This window comes from Phyllobates terribilis, unplaced genomic scaffold (assembly GCF_046119375.1).
Source record: "Phyllobates terribilis strain yellow unplaced genomic scaffold, ASM4611937v1 Scaffold_3__8_contigs__length_932513732, whole genome shotgun sequence".
Taxonomy (NCBI): domain Eukaryota; kingdom Metazoa; phylum Chordata; class Amphibia; order Anura; family Dendrobatidae; genus Phyllobates; species Phyllobates terribilis.
Genome location: NW_027362763.1, coordinates 748,223,775 through 748,251,145, shown reverse-complemented (window position 1 = coordinate 748,251,145; position 27,371 = coordinate 748,223,775). Strand labels below are relative to the sequence as shown.

The following is a 27,371-nucleotide window of genomic DNA, read 5'->3' as shown; positions in this document are numbered from 1 at the left end:
GCATTTTTTAGGAGCTCTTGGGCTGCAAAGGGCCCATGTACTGTTTTTGCACAGGGGCCCTGTTCTGTCTGTGTCCGCCAGCGGATAGAATAATACTGCCAGTTGTAGAGGGGTGCTTGAAGTTGGATGTGATAGAGTGATGTAAGTGCTTCATGCGAGAATACAGAATGAGAGAAGGATGGTAACACCTGGATGTAAGTATGCTGCCGATAAGTCAAGATGGTAGAAGGTATCAGTGTTATTTATTGGGGGAAGCTTTGTCTGTCATTATACTGGTAATTTGGATGTCATTATTCGGTAAGCTCTGGACGTAGCTTGTGACCATCTGTTGCTCTTAGGATAAAAAAACGTTGGGGACCACTGCTAAAGAGATTATGAATGCCTAAGATTACACAGTAGCTCTGAATGTAGATATCACTAGTCAACTGTAAATTGCTGCAGAATATATTGCCGCTATATAAATAAAATTAATCAGTATTATTATGGCTTTCATATTGCATCTGAATATTGTTGCTCATACCATGGGAAGTATGTCTGAAACATTGTGACGTTTCAGAGAAAAGATACTATGAAAAGCCATCCGAGACTGTGTCTCGGATGACAACTACAAGATGGTCTCCAGCGGCTCATCCCCGTCCCGATCACCTTGACTGACAGATTTCTCCGTATACAGTACACACATAAGGAGAGACACATCAGTCACACAAAGTGGGGCTGGAAGAAGCTACAGGAGACTTACATAGGACTAATAATCAGAGGTGTAGGCAGACTTTTCAAAGCATGTCTTTTCTGAAATGTAGCAGCGTTTCGAAATAAAATGCGTAGTTTGGCGGTATGAATCAGATAAAAGGTTCCCTTTAAAATGACATTTTCATTCAGAACTGTATATGGGGTTCACTAAGGCCCAAACACCACGTGTTCACATGTGTAAACTCAAGTTCTATCAGAACAAAGGATTTTTGGTTCAGGAGTCTTAAGTAGGGAATTGGATGAGCAGAACCATGGAAGTTCGGGTTGTGGTACTCGACCCAAACTTTATTCCAAAGTTTGGATCGGGTACCAGAACTGTACCCGAACTTGAACCAGAATCTCATTGAAAAAATGGAGACCCGAACTTTGGAGCCGGAAAAATTCATTCTCTCTTTTTCATGGACTTCCCCCGGAACTCCAAACATTCCACAGACTTCCGGGAGAAGTCCATGTTCAGTGTTTAAGCACCATACAATAACTGTCTGGAACGAACCCCGAACTTTTAAATTCGAGTTCACTCGTCATCTCTAGTCTTAAGCTTTCTATATGAATCAAAAAATGTCAATTGAATTTACCAGTTTCCACAGGACTAGACAACCACTTAATGTGTACCATTTCTGAGGAGTGTCTGGATTCTCCTCAGAAAACAGATTTTGAAGACTCAAGGGAGATAAGTCAACTCCAGGAGAATCTGCCAATGGATTGTTACTTCTCCTAAAGCCTGCCATGCCTACTAGATTTGTTGCCGAACAATGCTTTGGCCAATCGTTCGGCCAACAGCCATCTCAGTTGACTCTCCCATACACAGTAGAGCTCGCTCGTTCATGTGCTTCTGTGTTCTCTTTGAGAAAGTTGCCATCTCGCATGTCATCCAGCAGCTTATCTCAGGCAGAACAATGAGCAGCAGTCTGATATCGGATATGCGCAATCGACATCTCCTGCGACCATCAGTCGGCTGGCGTCCTCATACAGATTAGCAGAGCCAATCAATATCAGTAGGTTGGGCCGACATTAGTCTAATGTGTATTGGGGCCCATATCTCAGATTGTATCATGAAATTTCACTCAAAATTGCACCTAAAGATATCTACACACAACAATCCAATGAGTTTTTCAATAGGAAGATGCCTTAGGATATAACGGCGTTTTTTTCCTGATGCATCTTATTTCCAGCGTGCATTTCATTATTTCCTGATCATTTTTTGACTGCCGGTGATTTTTTTTAGCTTTTTTTCCAAGGTTTTTGTGACATCTTTTTGCTGCCATTTTCAGGTAATTTTTAACTTCATTCAACAATGAACAAACCATGTTTTTTCAATCAAAACGCTGGCAAAAATGCTCAAAAAATTGCCCAGGCATATTTTAGGCGTCTTTTGAGCCTTTAAATTGACTTGTATTGTAAAGGATAAAGCATTTTCAGGGTGGAAAACCCCTGAATGATTGCCATATCACTTCTTTTAACCACTTGGCGTCTTTAAGAATCTTAAGCTGTTAAAAGAAGCTCAAAATACAACATATGAACAGAAAGTCTTTTTTACATAAAAATGCCTATGTTCATCCTTTTTAGCACTTATTTAGCACTTTTTTAGGTAATATTCGGAGCGGAATCGATCTGAAAAAGTTGTTTTCACATAGCCATAGGTTTTCAATGGAAGTGTTTTTTCACCATGAATTGAAAACTATCAATAGTATAAACTAAATTCTTGAAAATTAAAGATAAATGTAAGAGTAAATTCTCACTCTGGAGGTCCCATCATGTCTGTGCTTTATATCATCAGTCCATCGATATAAATTGTAACTGTGTAATACTTCTCTCTGTCTGTGGGAGCACTGCAGGGGAATTGAACAGTCACTTGTCTGTAATCCTCATCAGTTTCACATTATATCTTAAGGAGAATTATTCCTATAACAGAAAGATATTGCTACATCCTCTTTAGCATATCTTTCCATCCACACTTATCCCACACTTGAGGACTTGCTTTTTATATCCTGCTACCTTGTGACCCGGCACTGAAGCTGGCAAGAACCAAATGTATTTACCATAACAATAAGACAACAGCTATATTGAATCATGTCCTGCCTGTGCAAGCGGTCATATCATGTCAAAAACCAGCACATGATAATGGCATCAGAAAAATCAGGAAAGGTCAATCAAAGACAAGCCACAGTCTCTGCCGTCAGGATGACCTTCGGAGCTTGTGACAAATTGCTATCAGTCAATGTCAACTAATGACAGGAGCTCTTTAGTCAATCAATTGTTCTAAAAATGATCAAGAAAACTACTCACAGGACGGCTCATTTTCACATCAATGCCTGTGAAGTATGAAAAGCTCATTTTTTTTTTGAGTTTTTAATAAGCTCATAAGTAAAGCAGTTACTGGGTAACAGAGGTCACCTTACCGAAAAGACAGAATCTCTCTTTGCCATTTTACATATTCTTTCATTTCCATATTGAAGCAAAAAGAAGTATGTCGCACTATTTAGTATTCTGCTATAGGACAAAACCATGGAAGTGGACCACACGCTAGCTGCAAAAACACCCGAATATAGTCGTATCCCAGTCTATGTAAGTTACATATTGTAGCAGCAATTTATTATAGAGTATTCCAACTTTCTTGCTAAATATCTATCGATCTGTCATCCATCTATTTATCGCTTTCATATCTATCTATCTTCAGATCAATCTATGTCATATGTCTATGTATCTATCCATCTATAAATCCCTCTGACTGTCTGTCTATCTAATCTATCTATCTATCTATCTCATATTTACTTGAAAAAGTCTCATTGCCGAAACATTGTGTACATGGGTTGAAATAAATACAACTTTTCACTTCTTTGAAGTGGGACTGCTGCCATTCTTCATTGTTTGTATTTTATAGACCATTTATCTTGACTCTGTGGCTTGAACCTACAATTTTTGATTCTATCTATCTATCTGCAGGGATATAACTATAATAGGTGGAGGGGTTGCAATCGCATTTGGGCCCATGAGTCTAGGGGGCTCAAAAGGTGTCTTTGATCCATATGAAATGACCATTGCTGTTAAAGACTTGGAATAGTTGGGGGCCCCTTTGGAGCTTTTGCATTGAGGCCCACAATCTTCAAGTTACGCCACTGTCCATATGCTATTTATTATCTATGTATATCTGTCTCTTTCATATCTATTTATCCATCTATCTATTATCTCTCTCACATATGTCTATCTAGCTATCGATCTATCTATTCATCTATCTTTGGCTAGGGTCACCGTATTTCCTCTCATCCGAGAGAATCAGGCTGATTAAGCTAATCTCACTCTGATGGACCCCTGATCAGAGTGTGAGCACAGCGTGATCCGATTTTCTCTGATATGGGGAAGATGGAAAAAAAATGGCTCCATCTTCTCAATTGTGTCAGTCCATGAAAATTGGATTGCACTATGATGTCATCCGAGTGCAGTCCAATGTTTTCCATGGACTCATTGACTTGTCAAACTTGTCAAATATTGGATTAAACTTGGGCATGCTGTGATTTTTTTTCCCCTGACAGACTCTGAGGAAAAAAATCAGACATGTGCACAACCCCATAGACTGACATTGGTCCGAGTGTGATCTGATATTTTGTCGGATCATACTCGGAAGGAAAAAAAACAGTCGTCTGCATAAGTTCTAATATCGTATGTCTATTTATCTCATATCTACAGTATCTATCTGTTCTCTATCTCGTATCTATCTATTATCGATCTCATATCTATCATCTATCTATCTCGTATTTATCTATTATCTATCAATCTCGTATCTATCTATTATCTATCTCACATCTATCTATTATCTCTCTGTTTATCTATCTATTATCTATCTTATATCTATATCATCACTCTCATGTCTAGCTAATGTATATTTGAAGTTTTGTGATATCTAGCACAACCTGCCTCTGCTTTTCTTAGGGTCAGCAGCTACCAGCAGTTTCATATTACCTCCTAAACCTGTATTGCTTGTTTCTCAAATTAAAATATCTTCTGCAGCCTCCAACCGCTCCAAAGTCATCCATAGAAAAGAAATAAAGGAGGCCGAGCGACACTTAAGCTAAGCCATAATTGGAAGTATGTGAAAAATGAAGTGTCAGTTTGGTCAATAAAGGGCAAAGGTCAAGGGGAACTGGAGCCCAAACTCCCTGCGAAATGTGCTCATTAAGATGTCCAATCAGCGAGTTCCTTCCACCCTATCACATCAGTCATCAGATAGAAAGCCGCTCCAGAATACCCAGCTCTGTGCAGTTATTACTCCTCGTGTTCATGTTAAAAAAAGGAGAACTGGTATATAAATCGTTGCTCAGTCAACTGGAACATACGGTGGCCCTTCACCTCCCCCGCCCTTCTCTTCTTCTCCGTCCAACAGGATTGAAACAACCACCTTGAGATTCCCCTCACCAGTATGAGAAATTATCTGAGCCTGCAAGAATGTCGTACAGAAAAAGAACATTTTGCATTGTATCCTTGATGTATCCGCAGCAAAATCTGCTATAATCATTACAGCAGAAAGGAATCCCGAGCTGAAAACGGCAAGACTTCAAGAGGCGGCTTATGTCCTGCTGATTTTACAAGGAAGCATCTATTGGTTATTATGACCTTAAAAGTCGTTCAAAAAAATAGTAACTTTGCTTCTTTGGCCTTCTCAGAAGGAAATAAGAATATTAGGATCTAGTTTCAAGATACAACGTAGCACAAGCCAAACCTTTCTAGAGTCTAAACAGAATGTGCATCTGACCTAGCTGAGACTTAGGCTGAAGCCCCTGGAGAGCAGGACTTAATCTGGATAAAACTTTTAACTGCTCCTCAAATGGAAGCCTAACCCAGTCCCAAACCTTTCAGGTTTCTGCACATTATCACTAAGCAACTCCAGTTCATTGACGGCGAACTAAACAATCCAAGACTTTAGTCACAACATTACTCCAGCCAGGAGAGCATTAGTCTGGGGCAACCAGTTTGGGAGAAAACTTTTGAAAGATGGAGGGGATCAAATATCATTTGGTTCTGCTGCTGTGTTATAGAATGGGAGATACATTATTGGAAATGCCACAGATAAAACTTAATTGGAATGCAATGATAGATAGATATGTAGCACCCTGAGGATTCGGCTGCTACAGGGGTATTACACCTCAAGCCAGAGGTATGGTATTCCACTCCCGGGTAAGGATGGAGTGTGGAACTGAGCTCAGTAGGCTGCATGCACTACATACATCCCATTTCCGGGGGACAGAACTACGGTACTCCCACCAGTATATGTGCAGGTACGACAGCGTCTGTCCCTGGCTGGAGTGGGAGGGGGGTGGAACATCCCAGTAGTGTAGGGGCAGATAGGGGGAGTAGTCTGGGTAAAGCTAGGAGCTCATTGGGTGCTAGTCACCTGGGCTCACACATAGAGGGAGTATATATGGTGGGCACCATCTTAGGACAGGGTCTTTTTAGCCTGAGAAGCAGAGCAGAGGAGCTCAGCCAGGAGGGCTGACAGGGAGCTGTGGCTCCGGCTGGGCCCAGCTCCAGAGCTAAGCCTGCATAGGAGAGAGGAGAAAAGAAGGACCCAGAGAGAAAGACAAGAAGGGAACCCCAAGACCCCAGAATAAAGACAAAAGGGTGAAGGGTTGGCGGACACGGGTACCGGATCCCAAGCTGGCAGAGGCCAAAACAAACCTTAGCCAGGAACCGGAGGTCGTGGGCAGGATCTGCCACGACCCTCACCAAATCCACCAGAATGGCACACCGAGCATAGGGTCAGGGAGCCCAGAGGAGGCTTGACCACTAAGAGACCCGAGGGAGCCGGACACAGGTGGATCCCTGGTGGGAACGGCCAGAGAGAGAGAGGGAGTCAGAAGGGAGCTCAGGACCACGCTCCGGAATCGCCTGGGGGTTAGCCGAGTCCAGGACCTGGTGAACGCAGCACGGCTCGGGTGGTCACCCAAGGCCAGAGTGACCAAAAGAACACCAGTAAGTAAAAACCCTGAACTGCATCTCCTGACTCTGAGTCTTCTTTCTGCATCATCACAACCCCCATCATCCACACCTGCTGCCCTGAGGCCATACCCCTCCCGTTGGGGGTTATACCATCACTGCTGCACATATACCACCGGCCTCAGCGGACTGCTCTGCAGCGGCGGCGTCAAAGCCGCACTCAACGGGTGGCGTAGTCGACAATCAAGTTAACATCTACTGCCATAGACTGCCACTTAGTTTGACACCCTGGGCACGGACCAGGTCACCGCCACAAGGACTACTACCCCTATCCAGATCCGGCTCCGGGTATCCCCTGAACATGGCCCAGGGGGTGCGTCAACTTTTTGGCGTAGTCGGCAGGATCACGTGCCCGCAACCATCGGGTACTGCGTGCCTGAAGAAAAGTTCGCATTTACCTCAAAAAGAAGTCTCCCGCCGGTTCCGGAGGGTCCCCGCCATCGGACGCCATCTCGGATCGTTTCCCGCCATTTGCCCGCCATCTGCAGTCTTTTCCCGCCATCCACAGAGTTTCCCGCCACTGGGAAGCGGTTCCCGCCATTTCAGAAGATTTCCCGCCCTGGCAGAGCGGACGCCATTATGGGCGTGCCAGAGGGTGGCAAGAGGCCACCTCCCATCGTGGGCCAGGACCAAGAATGGCGCCAAAAACGAAGACCGCCCCCACCAGCAGAGACTGCAATGATTGAGATGTCCATCAGCGTGGGGGGTCTGCCCCGGGAACTGACAATCACCAAGTTGTCCCAGGACCGCCCTCAATGGGGGCAGAGACAGAACAAAAGAGAGAAGATGGGAGCAGCTTGGAGGAGTCTGGAGGAGCCGTACCCGGAGATGGAGGGAGAGGCAGGCAGCACCGACCCTGTGGTCAGGAGCCTGATGCAAGCAACCACCCCACGAGACCTGGTGGAGATCCTGGCACAGCTCCCCCGAGACCGGGAGCGTGCACAGACCGCGCTGGAGGGCCTCGCACGGAGGATGGCCCAAGTGCAGCGAGAAACGCTGATGGAGTGGAGCAGTGAGATGGCCCAGCAGGCTGGGACCCGCCAGCGGAGCACACCACCCGCAACGAGGAGCACGCCTGCCCTTGAAGAGGATGCAGAAGGGACGGAGGCCGGAGACGACGCCGCAGAGGGAGCTGAAGAGACGGAGGCAAGTAAAGGGGACGTTACTACCCCAAGCCCAGCCACCGTAAGCCTACCCCCGCTCCCCGTCGCAGAGCCCGAAGTCCCACTGATCGTGCCCGTTGCCGCACCGCTACCGCTCCAGACTAGGCCCCAAGCAGGAGCCGCGACCACGCCCCCTGTGACGTCACGCGCCTCAACCCTGAGCGCGGCCAAGCAGGAGACGCCACCGGCCTGGTCGCAAGGCCGAGTGCCCCCGGGCGCCGCCGACTTCACGGTGCCCTTTACCTTCAGGGTACCCCAAGCCTGGTCGCAAGGCCTAGTGATCCCGGGCACCGCTGCCACCACCGCGCCCTCAACTTCCACTGTGCCGCACCTGGGTGAGGACTTGTTTGCCCAACACACTTGCCCGGATGGGCAGCCGTTTGTGTGGCCGCCGGAGTACCACCATCCCCGACTCCGGAAAGAAAGACCTCTGGATGAGCCCCTAATCCCGGCTCCGGCGCCCGTCAAGATGACCCCGCTCTCGTTAGAGGAGGCGCAGTTTGAGTGGGACCCCGCAGGAGGAGACCTCATCGGGTTCACTCAAGAGACCCGAGCGGCTGCAGCGGAGCGTGCAGAGTGCTGCCGCCAGCAGTTGGAAGTCTTTGAGCGAGAACGGAGAGAGAGACGGGTCCGCGAGGAGCGGCTGCAAGTAAGGAGTGCAGAACAGAAGAGCCGGACCCGACGGAACCCCCGTGCAGCCCACGGTCCCCGTGCCACCGGGACTGTAATCAAATTCCAACTGCAGCACGGTTGGGGCTTCATCAGAGATCATCACACCCCCGGCGACGTCTTCGTGACCAGAAGAGATGTCGAGTCCTACCTACCGGAGGGACACAGAGGTCGTGATCTTTACCTGGGTGATGAGGTCACCTTCACCCGGCACCAATGTGCCAAAGGACCCTATGCCCTTCATGTACACTGACTGACAGAGAAAGAGCTGAGGTGTCAGGAGGAGCAAGAGGACCCGGACGGGTCTGAAGAATACAGGGAGGAAGCATCAGGAGGACGCCGCTACTAAAGTACAGTAGGAGCACTGTAAATAGTTACCCGTGAAGGTACAATAACTGTTGCCAGTAAGATATAGTCCCCGTTGGGACCAGTGAACTGTTCCAGTGTGTCCCATCTCCCCACAGGCTGAGGACTGTGAGCAGCCATCCCTTTTCCCCACTGGCCGAGGACTGAGAGCGGCCACCTTCCCTTGTATATAGTTGCGCTTCCTAAAGTGCCCCCTACCGGTTTTATAGGAAACTGTTTTTTTCTACCAGAGACTGTGGCACTTACCTGGTCACAATTTGCACAAGTGGCCAGAGGACAAGAATGTTTTTTTTATGAAAAGTTTTATATGAAGAGTATTATGCTGCTGATATATATATAGTGTTTTATATGTTTATGATGTTTTGGAAAAAAATTGTATGTTTTATGTTTTTGCTCTTTTACAGCCCGAGGACATGCTGTGGTTTACCAGGGGGGAATGTAGCACCCTGAGGATTCGGCTGCTACAGGGGTATTACACCTCAAGCCAGAGGTATGGTATTCCACTCCCGGGTAAGGATTGAGTGTGGAACTGAGCTCAGTAGGCTGCATGCACTACATACATCCCATTTCCGGGGGACAGAACTACGGTACTCCCACCAGTATATGTGCAGGTACGACAGCGTCTGTCCCTGGCTGGAGTGGGAGGGGGGTGGAACATCCCAGTAGTGTAGGGGCAGATAGGGGGAGTAGTCTGGGTAAAGCTAGGAGCTCATTGGGTGCTAGTCACCTGGGCTCACACATAGAGGGAGTATATATGGTGGGCACCATCTTAGGACAGGGTCTTTTTAGCCTGAGAAGCAGAGCAGAGGAGCTCAGCCAGGAGGGCTGACAGGGAGCTGTGGCTCCGGCTGGGCCCAGCTCCAGAGCTAAGCCTGCAGAGGAGAGAGGAGAAAAGAAGGACCCAGAGAGAAAGACAAGAAGGGAACCCCAAGACCCCAGAATAAAGACAAAAGGGTGAAGGGTTGGCGGACACGGGTACCGGATCCCAAGCTGGCAGAGGCCAAAACAAACCTTAGCCAGGAACCGGAGGTCGTGGGCAGGATCTGCCACGACCCTCACCAAATCCACCAGAATGGCACACCGAGCATAGGGTCAGGGAGCCCAGAGGAGGCTTGACCACTAAGAGACCCGAGGGAGCCGGACACAGGTGGATCCCTGGTGGGAACGGCCAGAGAGAGAGAGGGAGTCAGAAGGGAGCTCAGGACCACGCTCCGGAATCGCCTGGGGGTTAGCCGAGTCCAGGACCTGGTGAACGCAGCACGGCTCGGGTGGTCACCCAAGGCCAGAGTGACCAAAAGAACACCAGTAAGTAAAAACCCTGAACTGCATCTCCTGACTCTGAGTCTTCTTTCTGCATCATCACAACCCCCATCATCCACACCTGCTGCCCTGAGGCCATACCCCTCCCGTTGGGGGTTATACCATCACTGCTGCACATATACCACCGGCCTCAGCGGACTGCTCTGCAGCGGCGGCGTCAAAGCCGCACTCAACGGGTGGCGTAGTCGACAATCAAGTTAACATCTACTGCCATAGACTGCCACTTAGTTTGACACCCTGGGCACGGACCGGGTCACCGCCACAAGGACTACTACCCCTATCCAGATCCGGCTCCGGGTATCCCCTGAACATGGCCCAGGGGGTGCGTCAACTTGATAGATAGATAGATAGATAGATAGATAGATAGATAGATAGATAGATAGAGAGATAGACAGATAGATAGAAAGAAAATATTGGAAGCAGCACTCCACTGGAAATGGTGAAAAAAGTGGACTTTATTCACACAGATATTTGCAACGTTTCAGCTTTGAAGCATTTCTCAAGCATGGCTTCTTGGCTGGTTGTTTGCGGACTGTGCTATTTTTTCCTGGAAAAGAATAAAAAAAGAAAAGAAAGAGAGAAAAAGAAAGGAAAGAAAGAAAAAGATGATAGATATATAGATAGAAAAGTAGATAATAGATATAAGATAGATGGCTAAATAGATAGATGGATATTAGAAAGATATGGCATAGATCAGATATAAAAAGATAGATCGATAGATAGATAGACAGATAGATAGATTGATAAATAGATAATAGATTGATATATAGATTATAGATAGAAAGTTAACAATTTAGTCAGATATAGTCTTTGTATTTAATAGATAGAAGAGGGAGATATGACATAGATTATAGATTCTTAGTTCGGAAGTTTCATGATAGATACATAGATAGATGGAAAAATTAGATGATAAATATATTGATAGATAGAAAGATAGATGAAAGGTACGTAGATAGATAGATAAATAAATAGATAGATAGATAATTATTACACCCTAATAAAGCTTATTGCTAAGGATATATTACACGTTGTCCCATAGACTCTCCCCCTGTATGAGAGAACATTACTTATATATCCAGAGACCTCTCATTTCCTCCTCATATTAAAAGTAAATTACAGGTTGCTGCCAAGGATCTCCATTAGGAAGCTGCAATGCCATGCTCCAATGGCCTTGTGGTTGTAAAGCTTGGATAACAGCCATATACATTTCCCAAATGAAAAATCCATACACAGAAAAAAAAAGTTTTAAAGATATAAATGGGTGGTAGTGAAACATATAGATGGTAAGTATCCGAGTTTGTGAATATTGATGAAAATTGCTGGATAGAACAAATATGCTATAAATACATAGGAACAAGTCAGTAGAATATAACTGGCTTCATGTTATAGGTTTTTTAAAAAGAAAACATTAATGTTTAAAATTATCAATATTCTATAACTAATTCATAGAAGTAGTTATTATTATATGTAGATAGATAGACAGAAAGAAATATAGATAGATAGAAAAAAATAGATAGATGATAGATAGATAGATAGATAGATAGATAGATAGATAGATAGATAGATGGAAAGACATATAGATAGATGATAGATAGATAAATAAATAGGTAGATAGAAAGAAAGATAGAAAGATGTATAGATAGAGAGATATTAGATAGATAATTGATAGAAGATAGATATATAGATAGATGTATAGATAGATAGATAGATAGATAGATAGATAGATAGATAGATAGATAGATAGATAATATATAGATAGGTAGATAGAAAGACATATAGATAGATGGATAGATAGGTAGATAGATAGATAATTGATAGAAGATAAATAGATAGATAGCTATAGATATTCATATAGTGATAATTACCATAGGCAGTGTTACTTCCCATCAATAATCTGCTTTGATAATAAATCTGTGATCAGTGTCACATAATATGATGAGAATTTTATGTATAAGGGTCAGGGAGTTCTTTTTAACTCTACACCTTTTACTACAATAGTAATGTAAGAACTCATTGATTCCAGACAAATTGCAAAAATATTTGTCAGCAATTACCACGGTGAATTTAGGGCTGTAATACAATAGCACTAAAATAACATTTGCAAAACTAGCAGAGCATGCAAATATGTATGAGAAGCATCTTAAAGTGAGTAGAAAGTCTCCCCGAGGCCACACCTGAGGCCCTAAAGGCTAGTACCATGAGCCGCCTGCTCCCCATGTTGTGCAGACATAATGACTGCTAAGCCTTCTAGTGCCAAGTAGGTTGTGCTCATTGCTGAAATATTTCGCCAACTCCCGTTCGTACACTGACTCCTGCTGATTCCAAAAAACCTTACAGTAGAGCTAGTCTCTCTCAAAGAAAATTAACCATATGTTCATGAGCCTGTACTTAGATATGTGCTGAGAGCAAGTGAGACTTTGAGCATTCATGAAGACTCATGACTAAGACTCTTGTATTTGGACACTATAGCACAATGATTACTATATATTTCAGGCGTCATCATTTATGCATCTGATCAGCAGTCTATAAATGATAGAGCTTGTCGTATATCATTCATTATAGGAATCATATCACATTTATAACTCATAGGCTAAAAAATCAGAGTAAAAGCTGATGTTATCTAACACTTGTTGGGTTTTGGGGTGTATCGGTAGGTTTTGGTGCTTTGGGCTAGGTAGTTCATTGGAGCCAATGGGGGTAATACAGTCCATAGGTTAGTAAGAAGAGGGGCCAGAGAGTGTAGAGCAACACATTACTAGAGACATAACAATAAGGGATTCAGGGGAAGGTGCAGGAAATTATTTTTTCCCACCCCATAAGAGGAGATAAATGCTTAAAGAAACATTCCCATCAAAAGTTTTTATCCTTTTAATATATTACAATTGCTCATTTTGCCTTTCTACCCAGCTAATTCTTCTCTTTTCCATTAGGTCTATGAAATCAAATGATTAAAAACAGGCTAGCTGAATCCTTCTAAACTCTATGAAGAATCTTTTCCCGGTACATGAGTCATCATTAGAACTACAATTCTTCTATCAATCACTGCAAAGCCCCTGTCAGCCCAGCTCCATCTCTCTTCCACTCCTGACTAGTGTTCGCACCAAAAAATCGGCTCAGCCCTCGAACATCCCTGATGTCAGGGATGTTCATGCGCGGAGGCGATTTTTTTGGCACAAACAAGCCGTAACCCCGAACACGAACCCAAATTTGAAATGCCGAACAAATTCGCTCAACACTACTCCTAACCCAGCTGCTCTGCTTCTCCCCCTGCCAGGGTCTATCCAGTGATGTTAAACTGTAGTTCTAATGATGACACATGCAGGGAAAAGAGACTTCCTGATTCTACATAGAGCTTAGAAGGATTCAGCTAGTCTTTTATTAATCACGTAATGTCATAGACCTAATGGAAAAGAGAAGAATTAGCTGGGTAGAAAGGCAAAATGAGCAGTTGTAAGTACACAGTGCCATGTAATATGATGACTGCAAGAGGATAAAAACTTTGATGGGAGTGCTTCTTTAAAATGATATATTATACTTGAGAGCCATTCACAGGTTTTCTATTGAAACCCAAGAGTTTACACCTCTGCACATAACTATAGGATCAGACTGCAAACAGGGTTTGTTTATAGTCTGTAACCATGGACACACATAGTTCTGCATAAGAGCTGTATAGACAAAAAATAATCTATAATTTTCTTGTGAACGTGCAAATAGCCTCTAAGGCATGAACGACTAAGTACTATGATCTGCTAACCAATGAATGCATATTGGAAGTTATCCTGCCATAGAAAACCTGACGAGGAACTTTTTTTTACAGAGAGTTACATATAATTGAAGTTACACCTACCACACCTAGGTTCGGTGGAAATGAAAAAATAAAAATACACAATTCAGCAAGCTCTAAAATAAAGATAAAATTGTAGCAGAAATAAATTGTAGTATGTAAATAAGAACTTCACAAATTCCCATACACCAAGATTGTACTTCTGGCCAGAGGCCAACAAACCGCCCTAGGTGAGCTCTATTTATGAAAGGTATATGACTAACATACCACCGTATATAACCCCTCCACCCCCGGACTATAGATAGATATGGATAGATAGATAGATAGATAGATAGATAGATAGATAGATAGATAGATAGATAGATAGATAGATAGATAGATAGATTTATATACGCACTTATATGCTCCCTTTCTATGGTTTATCCTAGAATTATTGGGATAAGAGCATAGCACATAACACTCAGTGAGCAGTTTAAAGAATGACGTTAAATACTTCCATATGTCGACTAAAAACAAATGCATACTGATAAGCAATAGTGAAAAATGTAAAAATAAAAAATCTACGTGGATCTAAACTCAAAGAGCTGCGGAAGGCAGAAAACTGAAATTAAAAGAAGCTGCAATTATCATCGTGCGATTAATCTCATCCACGATATCTTCAGATTCTAAAGAAGAAAAAGTAGTGGGCCAAATGTAGCAGAGCTCATATTTCCTTGTGGACCCCATTTAGACTTCTGGAAATGATATTTAGATTGATTACTGAGCAATGAATCTGTGATACACGGAAGCAAAATGAAAGCAAATTTGAAGCCTTCCGATTTGCATCTTTGTTTCACTGATCACCACTGACTGCAAATATGGATCAGAATGGGACCTGTTCTGCATCTCACGGATCTCACACGTGCATTTGTGATCTTCAATAATATGTGTATAGTTTATTGAATTGTTATGGGTCCGTGTGCTGCACGCCAACAACATTGGATAGCGCAAGAACATTTCACATGAATTTGAGAATGTAGCATATGGCCACAGTCCCACTATCAGTATTCGGTCAGTATTGAAGCCAATTCCACAAGTGGATGATAAATGCAGAATTGGTGACTTGTTTCTATTATACCTTTTCTCTGATTGTTCCTCACCTAGTTTTGGCTCCCACTTCTGGGAAAAAATACTGACCGAATACTGACCAAATACTGATAGTGGGGCAGCGGCTTATCTCTGATTCGTTGGAGAGTGCAGCCAAAATGCTAAGAAACAAATTCAGCACTGCTAAATCTGTAGAGCTTTCTCATTCATAGGGGTCTGGTTCTCAAACAAAGAACAATAGTGCACTAATCAGATTCAACAATGGATTTCCCAATAGCAAATAGACAAAATTAAATATTTTCCCATCAGGGTTATATTGTATAACAAGTATCAGAAGAAATAACAACAAAATAACAAGATACTAATCAACATTAAAGCAATAAAAATGCAACATAGCCTTCAGAAATGGCTACACTGTGCATATTATTTAGGACGCAATCCTACTATATTATTACACGAAGCAGAGCTGAATTTGTCAATGTATGGCCACGTCCCCACTATCAGTATTTGGTCAGTATTCGGTCAGTATTTTTTCTCAGAAGTGGTAGCCAAAACCAGGAGTGGGTGATAAATGCAGAATTGGTGACTTGTTTCTATTATACCTTTTCTCTGATTGTTCCTCACCTGGTTTTGGCTCCCACTCCTGAAAAAGAATACTGACCGAATACTGAAAAAATACTGATAGTGGGGCCGTGGCCTTAAAGCTATTTTTGCATTTGGACCTTGGAAAAAAGTTTATCTTAAGTCTTGGGTATTGAACTCTGGATTTACAAATGTAGTTTTGATTTTTTTTTTAACAGTTTGGATCAAAAAGATTAAAGGATAGACGATTCTAATAAAAAAACAAAAATTGCATGTGTGAACCCGGCCTTATCAAAATAAAGGCAATAACATAGTCAGCTCTGCTACATCTGTGTACATAAACTTCAATATTCAATATTCCTACCTTGTTCGCTGCTGTTGTCTCCGCTGTGTGACGTATGCCCCCCACTGGAAGGTCCTGGTGTACCCCCTGAACGAGTCGACGCTGTGTCATCATGGTCTCTGCTCCAGGAAGGCTGTGGGAACACATTGAAACTTGATAAGCACAAGGAAAAAAAAAAAAAAAGTAAAAGCTTCAAACCACATCTTCTTTTTTTTTTTTTCGCATATATTTAACAAGAACCAATTTAATGTGCAAATTTTAAAGGAAAGCTGCCAAATGGCTGTGCATTAGTTTCTTTCACTGAGCTAAACTGCGCAGATATCTTTCATAATTGCGCGGCGAATTACCATGGAAAACACAAACATTCCCGAGAAAAAGGCAAATAATGGCTTCTAGATTCTGATTATATATTTAGATGCATCAGACCCTCTGGCGTAACAGTCTGTTACTCTGCAAATGCAGAAATGAGAGTGGTCTTTGATTCTGCCGTTTATATAGTCTTAGCCTCTGATACATCGCACAGGACAAGCGTAGAAGAGCCCTAGACACAATGAGGCCCTGGCTCCACAATAGCCGATATGTGTCAGCTGTTTGCCGGATGGTATGTGGCAAATGGACTAGGCAAGAGGACAAAAAAGAAGGGAACAACAATGGCTTCACATGGTCTATGTACACTCAGCCCCATGCAGAGCCTCCTTGTAGTATTCAACAGAAAACAGATGTTAGTCCTTATCACAGGGCGAATTTCAAAAGTAACATTCAGATAGGAAAAATTGGCTGTAAATTAAATTCTTACAAAAAAAAAAAAAACAATCCTGACAAAAACACTCCTCCCGAGACTCCTTTTATCACTAGAAAAGTTTTAATTAGGCTTTTAGTAATTACTTCTAAATATAGCTATAGGCCGCGCGTGGTTACCCTGTAGCTGCTTGCATGCATAATCAAGACTCTAATTCTTAGTATTGGCTCCCATACATTGCAAATTAATCCATCAATCAGGAAATATAGAGGTAGTGTCTGACAAAGGAGTCATTTATAGTTAAAATGTGCATTATCTATCTGTTATTATAGGTCAGCTTCAAAGAGTAACAGGGCAGCTGCCTAGGGGCCTCTACTAAAAAAGGGTAAAGCTTATTACGATTTCCCTATATTTATTACTAAGGGTTAAGACCCACTCACGTTACCTTATTTTTCACCGTATTTTCCGCGATCTGAAAAACATTTGATCACGCTTGGACCAATGTTATTCTATGAGGCGGCGCGCTGAGCCAGTCCAAGGAAAAAATCACAGCATGTCCAAGTTTCATCTGATATTCGGATCGCATTCGGCCATGCAAGTCAGTTAGTCCATGGAAAACATCGGACTGCACTCGGATGACATTTCCACGAACTGACACAATGGAGAAGATGGAGAATTTTTTTTCTCCATCTTCTCACCTGAGAGAATAGGATCACACTGTGATCACACTGTGATCATACTCTAATCAGAGTGTCATTGGCATATTCGTCCCAATTCTCTCAGATGAGTACAACAATGGTTGTGTGACCCCGGCCATATTGTCACTGGCTGCACTATTAACTAGAGTCAATCTGGTGGTCAAGCAAGTATGTACGGTGACATAAGGAAGGGAGGATAAGAAACAGCCAGACACTTCTTATTGTACTTTATATCTTGGATTAACAAAGAATTAAGCCCCTCATGCACATTAGACTAATGGGTGGCACCGGCAAACTGAATGTTGGGAAAGACGTTGGCCGGAAATGTCCAATTTCGAATGCCAATCGATTTTCTTGCCCTGGAGATAAGTTACCGACACAGATGTTTGTTAGCAGCTTTGTCATAGATGACGAAGGAGTGCTCGGCCGAGTGAACACTCCTTTGGTATGGGAGAGATGGTTGAGATGACTGTTGGCTGAACAATCAGCCAAAGCGCATTATTTGGCTGACAGTCATCTATTATGTATTGGGGTCTTTAGGTTGAGGTTTTTGCTTGATGGCAGATTTCAGGGAAAAAGTGGTTTGGGCTGTCTATTTCAACATGTCCGATAATTTTGCTCTCAGGGAAAATAAGTGCCCCCATCCCTCCCAAGGCATCTTGCAGCAACTTATTCCCCTCTCCCGTTTCAGCAATGATGCTCAATCCACTGAGCCGAGCGTAAATGTGTATTAGGGAGTTGAAAAGAAGAGCTGGGTGTATGGGGCAGCACCATTGTCCATCAATGTCTTCTATTGGAGCATATAAGGTTTGGCATTTAGGATTTTAAATCGTAGCATCTTCCAAGTGAATGGGGTCGCATTGACACCCGCAAGTTTCTGTGACGGTGACAATCAAGTAGCAAAAAGTAGGGACCAGTTGGATTTTTCTCAACATTCAAGTCCCGGTCGCACTATCTGTGGGTCACAATGTGACACTATTCACTTGCATGATGCTGCTATGTAGCATCGACACAGAGCGATGTTTGGGAACGTGACCTGTGTTCTGGTCAAAGTTGCCGTGTAGCCCCAAACGTAAGTATTTTAAAAATCCCACATGCCAAACCTTATGTGCCCCAACAGGAGACATTGATGGATAGTGGTGTCACGCCATACCCCAGCCATACTTCTCCACTCCCCATCACACATGCATGTTCATCTCAGAGGAGCATCCATGATTTCTGAGGGGAATAATCCAATGCAAGACATCTCAGGGTGCTGCTTATTTCCAGTGAGAACAAAATGATCAGTTGAAATCAAACAGCCTTATCTTTTTCCAGAAATCGCCATGAGGCAAAAGTTGGAAAACCTCACACCCATTATATGGTCAGTGGCCTGAAATCTAGAATTTTCAATTAGTATAGATACAATAGTAAAGCTGCAGTATTAGGCAACCAATAATTGCACCGTGATTATTTGCGGTGAACATGCAGTCTTTTGCAGGCACACATTGTGGCACACTGTCACTCATGTCAACCCAACCTTACCCACAAAATCATCAACCAATTAACACTCAATAAATAAAATTTGCCACACACAGATGACACACTGATGGTAGAAATGAACACACAGATGACACACTGATGGTAGAAATGGACACACGAATGACACACTGATGGTAGAAATGGACACACAAATGACACACTGATAGTAGAAATGGACACACAGATGACACACTGATGGTAGAAATTGTCACACGGATGACACACTGATGGTAGAAATTGTCACACGGATGACACACTGATGGTAGAAATGGACACACAGATGACACACTGATGGTAGAAAAGGACACATGGATGACATACTGATGGTAGAAATGAACACACAGGTGACACACTGATGGTAGAAATGAACACACAGGTGACACACTGATGGTAGAAACGGACACACAGATGACACACTGATGGTAGAAATGGACACACAAATGACACACTGATGGTAGAAATGGACACACAGATGACACACTGATGGTAGAAATTGACACACAGATGACACACTGATGGTAGAAACGGACACATGGATGACACACTGATGGTAGAAATGGACACACAGATGACACACTGATGGTATAAACGGACACACGGATGACACACTGATGGTAGAAATGGACACACAGATGACACACTGATGGTAGAAACGGACACACAGATGACACACTGATGGTTAAAACGGACACACGGATGACACACTGATGGTAGAAATGGAAACACGGATGACACACTGATGGTAAAAACAAACACACAAATGACATGCTGATGGTATAAACAGACACACGGATGATAGACTGATGGTAAAAATGGACACATGGAACAAACACTGATGACACTCGGATCCAAAACACACTGACATCTGACTGAGAACTAAAATGGCTGATAACAGAAGAGAATGAACTGTAGAAAATGCAATATATTTAGTGTCTCATTAATTGTAAACATGCTCAGCTGAAAAATCTATCTTTTTTTTTTTTTTTAACATGTCAAACTGCTCAGTGCTTTTACTTGAATGCTATGTCAGCAAGAAAAAGAAAAAAAAAGCCTCACACTAGAGCAAGGCAACTATCAAGGGTATTCTAAACACTGTCAATTGTATTAGTGATTCAGTGACTGGTAAAAAGATGTGTGAACTGTGGGAGAAACGCTTTTTTTTTTTTTTTTTTTTTTAAACAAATATGCAGTCTCCAACATGCCAGAAGAATGCTGTAAGTGGGTAATGTGGAACACATGCCATGAATGCAAACGGTTAATGCATAAATTTTCAGATTGTACAACTGCAGCTTTTAGACTTGTTTATTCAGAGCGCTGCAGAGAGAATGGTACAGCGCCCAGGGGACAGACAATGCCAGGCACAAAGCCCTGGTGCCTCAACATGTAAAAGGATGTTTTTCTATGTGCTACAAATCCCACTTGAAAATATAATTAGAAGAAGAAAATGGCAAACTATTGCATTAACTGTAATTGAACAAAAGACCAGCAAGGCTTGTGGGAGGCTGCACTGAACCCGTGGGAGTTCTGGGATGCATCAGATCTTAGGAGTGACATCTCCAGGGCATTCTCATTCTATTTGTGTTGTCCCTCACTACTATTGTCGGCTGCTGATCTGACTTGTAATTAATAGAAAATCTGCAGATAACAAGCTAAAATATAGAGCGGCCGACAAACCCCGGCGAAAATGTGTTGATTAATCTGATTATGGGTGCAATTCAGGAGAAGTTGGCGCAGAACTATAGACCACAAACATGATATATTCACTATGTTTTAATGAGCTGGGATGATTTATTCGGTTTTGTTCCATATCACGCCACCCCCACACCATGTGCCCCCCTTGCACACACGTTTCTACTGAGCCGGGATGTAGATTAATTCAATGCTTAATTGTTGAGTAAATTCAATTTTCCACATTCTATTCTGTGCGGCGTTAGCTAAGGTTCTTAAATCTTTAGCAGTGAGGCCTAAGTCGAGCGTTTGTGATCTGAGCCTACCTTTTTTTTTTTTTTTTTTCATCACCATTTTTCTTCCTCCACCACTTAATTCACCATGAAAAGATTTTCCTTGCTGGAAATTCTGATGCTGCTATGATCTGTGAGCCATTCCGATTCATTGCATTTCCATTGTGTTTGGTCTTAGATGCCGAGTTCCTCTTTTTCTCACAGCTATTGCCACATTATACAGCCATTCATGCAAGAAATGTTGAATTCCACCTTCAGTTTATCAAAATTGTGTGTAACAGTCACTTAACCCATAGGTTTAATTTCAGTGCTGAAGAGATAACACAGATCGGAGGCGATATAAAAGAATTCACCTGATTCACGCTTTGAAGATTTGATTATTTGTGTCTTCTTTGTTTGATGTAGAATTGGATGGTTTATACTATGGTGTCATTGTTTCCAAAATATGTTGTATTTCTGGATGTAGTAGAGGCAGGACTGTCAGATGGAGCAGGGCTGAGTTTGCCAGCTCACAATGATGAGAGATTGTGGTAGCTGACATGAGACTTCAGGACTATTGCACGGTGTCCTAAATCTCCTTCACAACACTAAGTTGGACAAAATTAATGACCTCCCCAGAAATCTTCCTGCTTTAAGTCCACAAAATGCATAAATTTAGCAGAAAAAAATACACAATTAGGGCTCGCGCTCATGACAATATTTTTGGTCCAAGCACGATTCGACAAAACATCGGATCGCACTTAGACCAATGTTATTCTATGCGGTAGTGCACTTGTCTGACTTTTTCCTCGGACAGAGCCGATCCGAGGAAAAACTCACAGCATGCCCAAGTTGGATCCGATTATCTGATCGCACTCGGCCATACAAGTCAATGAGTGGGAAACATCATACTGCACTGGGGTGACATCAGAAAGCTGTCCGATTTTCACAGACTGACAGAATGGAGAAGATGGGAGAATTTTTTTTTACATCTACTCCTCATCCGAGAAAATCGGATCACACTATGCTCACACTCTGATCGGAGTTTGATCAGAGTGTGATTTGCATAATCGACAAGATTCTCTCGGATGAGAGAAAATATGCTGGTGTGACTCTACCCTTAAAGGGACTCTGTCAGGATGACTGTTCAAACCAAGTACAGGCGCTCAGTGCACTAAGGCATTTCAAAATATTTAAATACACCTTCTCACCTGCTTGATTTCCCTGTATCCACCCCCCTTCGACTTTGATTGACTGCTTTGGCTTCATAAAGCCAAAGAAAGTCAGAGATAGAAGGAAAATAAGCAGGTGGGAAGGTGTATATAAATGATTGGCCCCACCGGGAAGCACCGAGCGCCTGTACTTGTTTTGAACAGTCGTTCTGTGCTGACGGAGTCCCTTTAATCTGCAGCAACATCTGCATGAGTTACATGTCTGTCCACGAATTTGCTGCACATTTGCTACTGATTTTTAACCATTTGCATAAATTGACATGCTGCGGATTTAAAATCTATTTTTTTGTGCAGCGGGTGGATGAGATTTGGTAAGAAATTCTGCAGATTTTGCACTTAAAAAGTCTGGACAGCAATGCTGATTTCACACCTACGGAACTCATGGTCCAAATAGGCATACTGTATATGAGACTGTTTAAAGGGGTTGAATGAGGAAAACAAGTTATCACCTATCCATAGGATGGGTGATAAATTGATGATCATGGGAGTCTGACCACTGGCAGAATGGTAGAATGGGGAACATCTTGCTTCGCCATTTTGTAACAGGAATAAAAGTTCCTCAATCTGCTGATTGGTGGTGGTACACCCACCCATCAGCAAGTTATCACCTTTAAGTTAGGGAACACAGAACTCAATCATTTAATGTCCAGATTGAGCAACTTTGTCTGTGAAAGGTTGAATTAAATGGACAAGTGTCCTTTTCAACCTATGCAACATATAATTAAAACTTTGATGGAGTTTTTTGTTTTCTACAGAATTTCCCAGGTTTTCTTTATCTGTTTTTTTTTTTTTTCAGAACTTCCCTTTATCATGATTTTGTAATGTATCTCTAGCTCTGCTACATCTGTATCTGTATATCACACTGGTACATTGGAGCTAGCAATAGACTTGGTAACCACAAACTGGCAGGAAATAACATTGAAAAGCCAAGGGTTTCCCGGATGAGGGCTGCATGACTTACAGGAAGAGTTTTCTATTTGTGATATCAAATCCTGGTTGCCGGTGTGGCCAGTACATTTCAGATACTGATATCTAGGCAGTAAGTGTCATTATCTACGTTACAAGTCAGATTCCATGGAAAGGTGACACAATAAGGCTACTTTCACACATATACAGGGCTCTACATTGAGAACTCTGTCGAGGCTTCCGTAGGAATTCTTAATACACAAGATTCCAATGGTAAGGCCAACAAAACCCTGATCGAGCCCTTAACTTTTATGAGGCCAACAGAGTTACCATGGACTCCGTGTGGCCTAGGTCCCAGCAGTGGTCATCTTTTTCAGACATGCACGACTGCAAAAGACGAACACTGCGGTGATGGAGGCCGACCGGAATCCAAAGTGGCCTCATAATAGTTGAACCCATTGTCCAATATAGAAAAAAAATGGCATGGACGCACTTAAAATAAAAACTGGTGACGTACTCAGCTTCCATTTCCCCCACCAATGCAGCACAGGCCACTGCATTGGTGGAGGACTGGGAAGCTGAGTACGACACCAGTTTTTACTTTAAGTGCATCCATGCCATATTTTTTTCTATATTGGACAACCCCTTCAACTATTATGAGTCTGCGCCAGCTCAGAAAGTGATGTCTGTTCTTTTCAGATGTCAGGGTACTGCTGCAGCCTGTGATTGGCTGCAGCAGTCAGTTGACTAGTGGAGCACTTAATCGGATGATGATCTGATGATGCACTCTTCTAATCACCTGAACAATGCAGCCAATCACAGGTTACAGCAGTCCTCTGACATCTGAACATAGAAGGCAACACTTTACAAGCATTGGAAAACCTCTGGAGCAGCCTCTGTGGGGCCACTGGAAGGTGAGTATGCCATCATTTTTTTTATTTTTTTTATTTTAAGCTCATCAATGCTTTAAAAATGTGTTTTTTCTATATCAGACAACCCTTTAATGGGGGGGGGGGGAGCCAATGGAAATCTCAATGCAGTGCTCAATGGGAGCACTGTATATGTGAACCTCGCCTAGGAAGTCATCAAGAATGGAAAAGAACTTTAGGAGTCATAGTCATAGACAGCAAGACTTGCTTTCCAAAACTATTGGGACCACTGAAGAAGACCTGTCAGTACTTTTGACTAGTCTTCTTATCAATATAGATATATTTCCCATTAAACTAATTTTTACTGTTAAAAATAATTCATGAAAGAAATAGCAATACACTTCATGAGAACAATATGAACTATATATATGTTTTAATGAAATGCTACCTATACTGGACTTATATAAAGGCAAATCGCCAAAAGACAAATACAGAAAACCGCAAAATGAAGATCAAAAAGCCAAATAATTATATATAAAAAAAATAAATCTTTATTGAACAATAATACTCAAGGGGAATGGGGAAGATGTGTGCAAATATGCAAACAACTGCGTGTGCAAAGGACGCCCCACACTGGAGCCATTATAAATCACCATAGAATGACAACATATCAGCATATACCATCTATCCCAAATATATCCCTATGTGCATCTTATATTAATGGATATGCACATTAATACAAAAGGATTTCTCAAATACTATATCAATATATCAGTCTTAAGCACATGACAGGATCTTGGCTAATTAGGGTATACATAGATAAATATATACACACATATGGGGCCGCATTGCCTATATCAATGGTGTAACAAATCACCCTAAGCCTCAATACCTGGGATGCAGGGAAGAGAACACCTAGTGCTCCAATGTTGACGCGTCCTCCCCAATGCGTGTTTTGGTGCTGCCTTCGTCAGGGAGTTTATTTTTTATATTTGGCTTTTTGATCGTCATTTTGCCGTTTTCTGTATTTGTCTAATTTTTACTGTTGTAGTGCCTCCAAAATTAGAAAAAAAAACTTTACAATAGGTCTTAATTAAAAATGTCTGTTTTTTACAGCTCCTAAATTCTGGGGTTTAAGGAAAATCCAACCAAAAGTGGATGGTTCTAATTGGTTTTAGGCTGTTCCTGGGATGAGGCTTTTATTCCAGGTTTTGACTTTTGGAATGTTGGGAAGAAGCTGCTTTTTAGTGGCTTCAGTTTTGGGAAGGGAAGACTCAAGCTGTAAATTATTCTCCATAATATCCATATGCCTTAATTAGAAATATAATCTGAGGTTTTCCTCATGGGACAAGCTCTTTAAGGAAGCCGTAAGTAAAAGGCTTTGGCCAAAATTATCTAACCATTTCAATACTGATTCCTGAATTAAACTAATTGACTTTCTACATTGGTTCAAAAGACCAATGCTCAGCCTACGAGTCTCACAAGATATAGATGTATATCTGTGCATATGACATTTTACCCCTTAGTGACCGGACAAATTTTTTTAAATCTGACCAGTGTCACTTTATGTAGTAATAACTCTGAAATGCTTCAACATATCCCATTGATTTTAAGACGGTTTTCTTGTGACACATGATACTTTATAATAATGGTAAAGGTAGGTCACTATTGACAGCAGAATCTAAGGGGTTAAACGTGCATGGTCGGTTCCAACACTGATCGTGGCAGATGCAGAAAATTGTCAGCTATAATGTACAGGTGACAGTTACAGGATTGTCACCTGTCGGGGAATGCTAGTCTCTTATATCCCAGGTCAGTAAAAGGACGTCTATTGGTCACTAAGGCAAATGAACTACTGTGTTTCCATGAAAATAAGACCTACCCTGAAAATAAGCCATAGCATGACTTTACAGGATTTTTGGAGTATGCTTGAAATAGAAGCCCTGTTACAAAAATAAGCCTTAGTTACAGTCAGGGGTGTTAGGAGAGGTCACAGGCAAACTGTGCAATTGCCCAGGGAAACCATGTTCTTAGAGGCCACCAGCATTTCTTTTCCGAGGTTAAGACTGCTTGAGGACCATTGGTGACATCATAGTCATGTAACCATGGTATCATCAAAGGCCCTTTAATTGGGAGTCTAGAGGAACTAGACTGGTATGTACCATATGTGCAGTGTGTGTATATAATTTTCTGGGAGAAAATACTTCATTTTCTGGAACAATTTCAAGGGTGCCAACACTTTCGGCAATGACTGTCTATATGTGTATGTGTGATGACATAATAACTACATTTGAATAAATCTTGATTTTTTTGTTCAAGAATAAATCTGGATTGTTGTTCATGGAAAAAAAAATAAGACATTCCCTGAAAATAAGTCCTAACCTATCTTTTGGAGCTAAAAATAATATAGGACCCTGCCTTATTTTCAGGAAAACGTGGTATTCACCAATCATAGCTCCAACTGCATCAGTGATCAGAGTAGAATCAGATCAGAATGTATCATTCTCACGCAATAAATACAAATATACAACTTACATATTCAAATACCCTAAAGAACCGTAGACTGTAGCACCCTTCTCCAGCCATGAGCCTTAAAGAAAGCCTCTCGTAACTGGATGCAAACAAACTGTTAACATGGGAATCTCAGTGCCCCGGCTTTGATGTAGCTGTCATCTAGCCCCGTGTCTCAATTTGAGCTTCTAGTGCTCTTTACCAATTTGATTGAGCTTCACTTGTTACAGGACTGACATACAGAGATCATAAAAATTAATTGCCTCTAATGGTTGCTGCACCACACTGCTCTGGGAACTGTGTAAGAAAAAGCATTGATAAAATGAGCATATTGAAGAAAAGTAAGCTGTAACTCAAGACATGTCCCTCCAGAATTAATATGACCTAATGTAAAGAGTGAGTGGATAGAACATATCAATAACGTAAAATGAAAATAAATAAAAAATATGCTAAATAAATATATTAAACCCTAATCAAAGACTTTTCTACCTGGTCTAGTTTTTCAACCAAACGAATGACTGTCCACTATTTAGCAGTTTTGTGAATAGACAACCTCTCTTTAATACAGCGCGCTAATAATAGGGTTCTGTTAATGGCACCTGCCTATCAGCTAATTGCCCAAATGGAACTAACTGCACAAACAAATGTTATAGGGTTCTCAAAAATTTTTTTTACTGTGTCGTCTGTAAGAAAATAAAATATTTCAGATATACTTCCATTGTCTTGGCCTTCGTGTGTTGCACACTGAAGTGCCATGATATTCATAGCGATGTCATGTGACTATGACCTGCTAACTATAGCATCACAAGCAGTGGCGGACACAGACAAAAGTGGGTCCCGGTGCAAGAACTTTATAAGGACCCTGTTCAGTCCAATATCTCATCATAATTCACAATTCCATCTG

The 27,371-nt window shown here is 42.2% G+C and overlaps 1 protein-coding gene across 2 annotated transcripts in view; it reads right to left on the bottom strand.

Annotated features, from left to right (window-relative positions):
* Nucleotides 1–27,371, bottom strand: part of MEIS1 (Meis homeobox 1) — a 193,930-nt gene that overhangs the window by 138,112 nt on the left and 28,447 nt on the right. For both annotated transcript variants that reach the window (XM_073672173.1, XM_073672174.1), the window contains exon 7: nucleotides 16,073–16,184. In XM_073672173.1, the coding sequence (XP_073528274.1) occupies nucleotides 16,073–16,184 (112 nt within the window). The remainder of the gene's footprint in view (nucleotides 1–16,072; nucleotides 16,185–27,371) is intronic.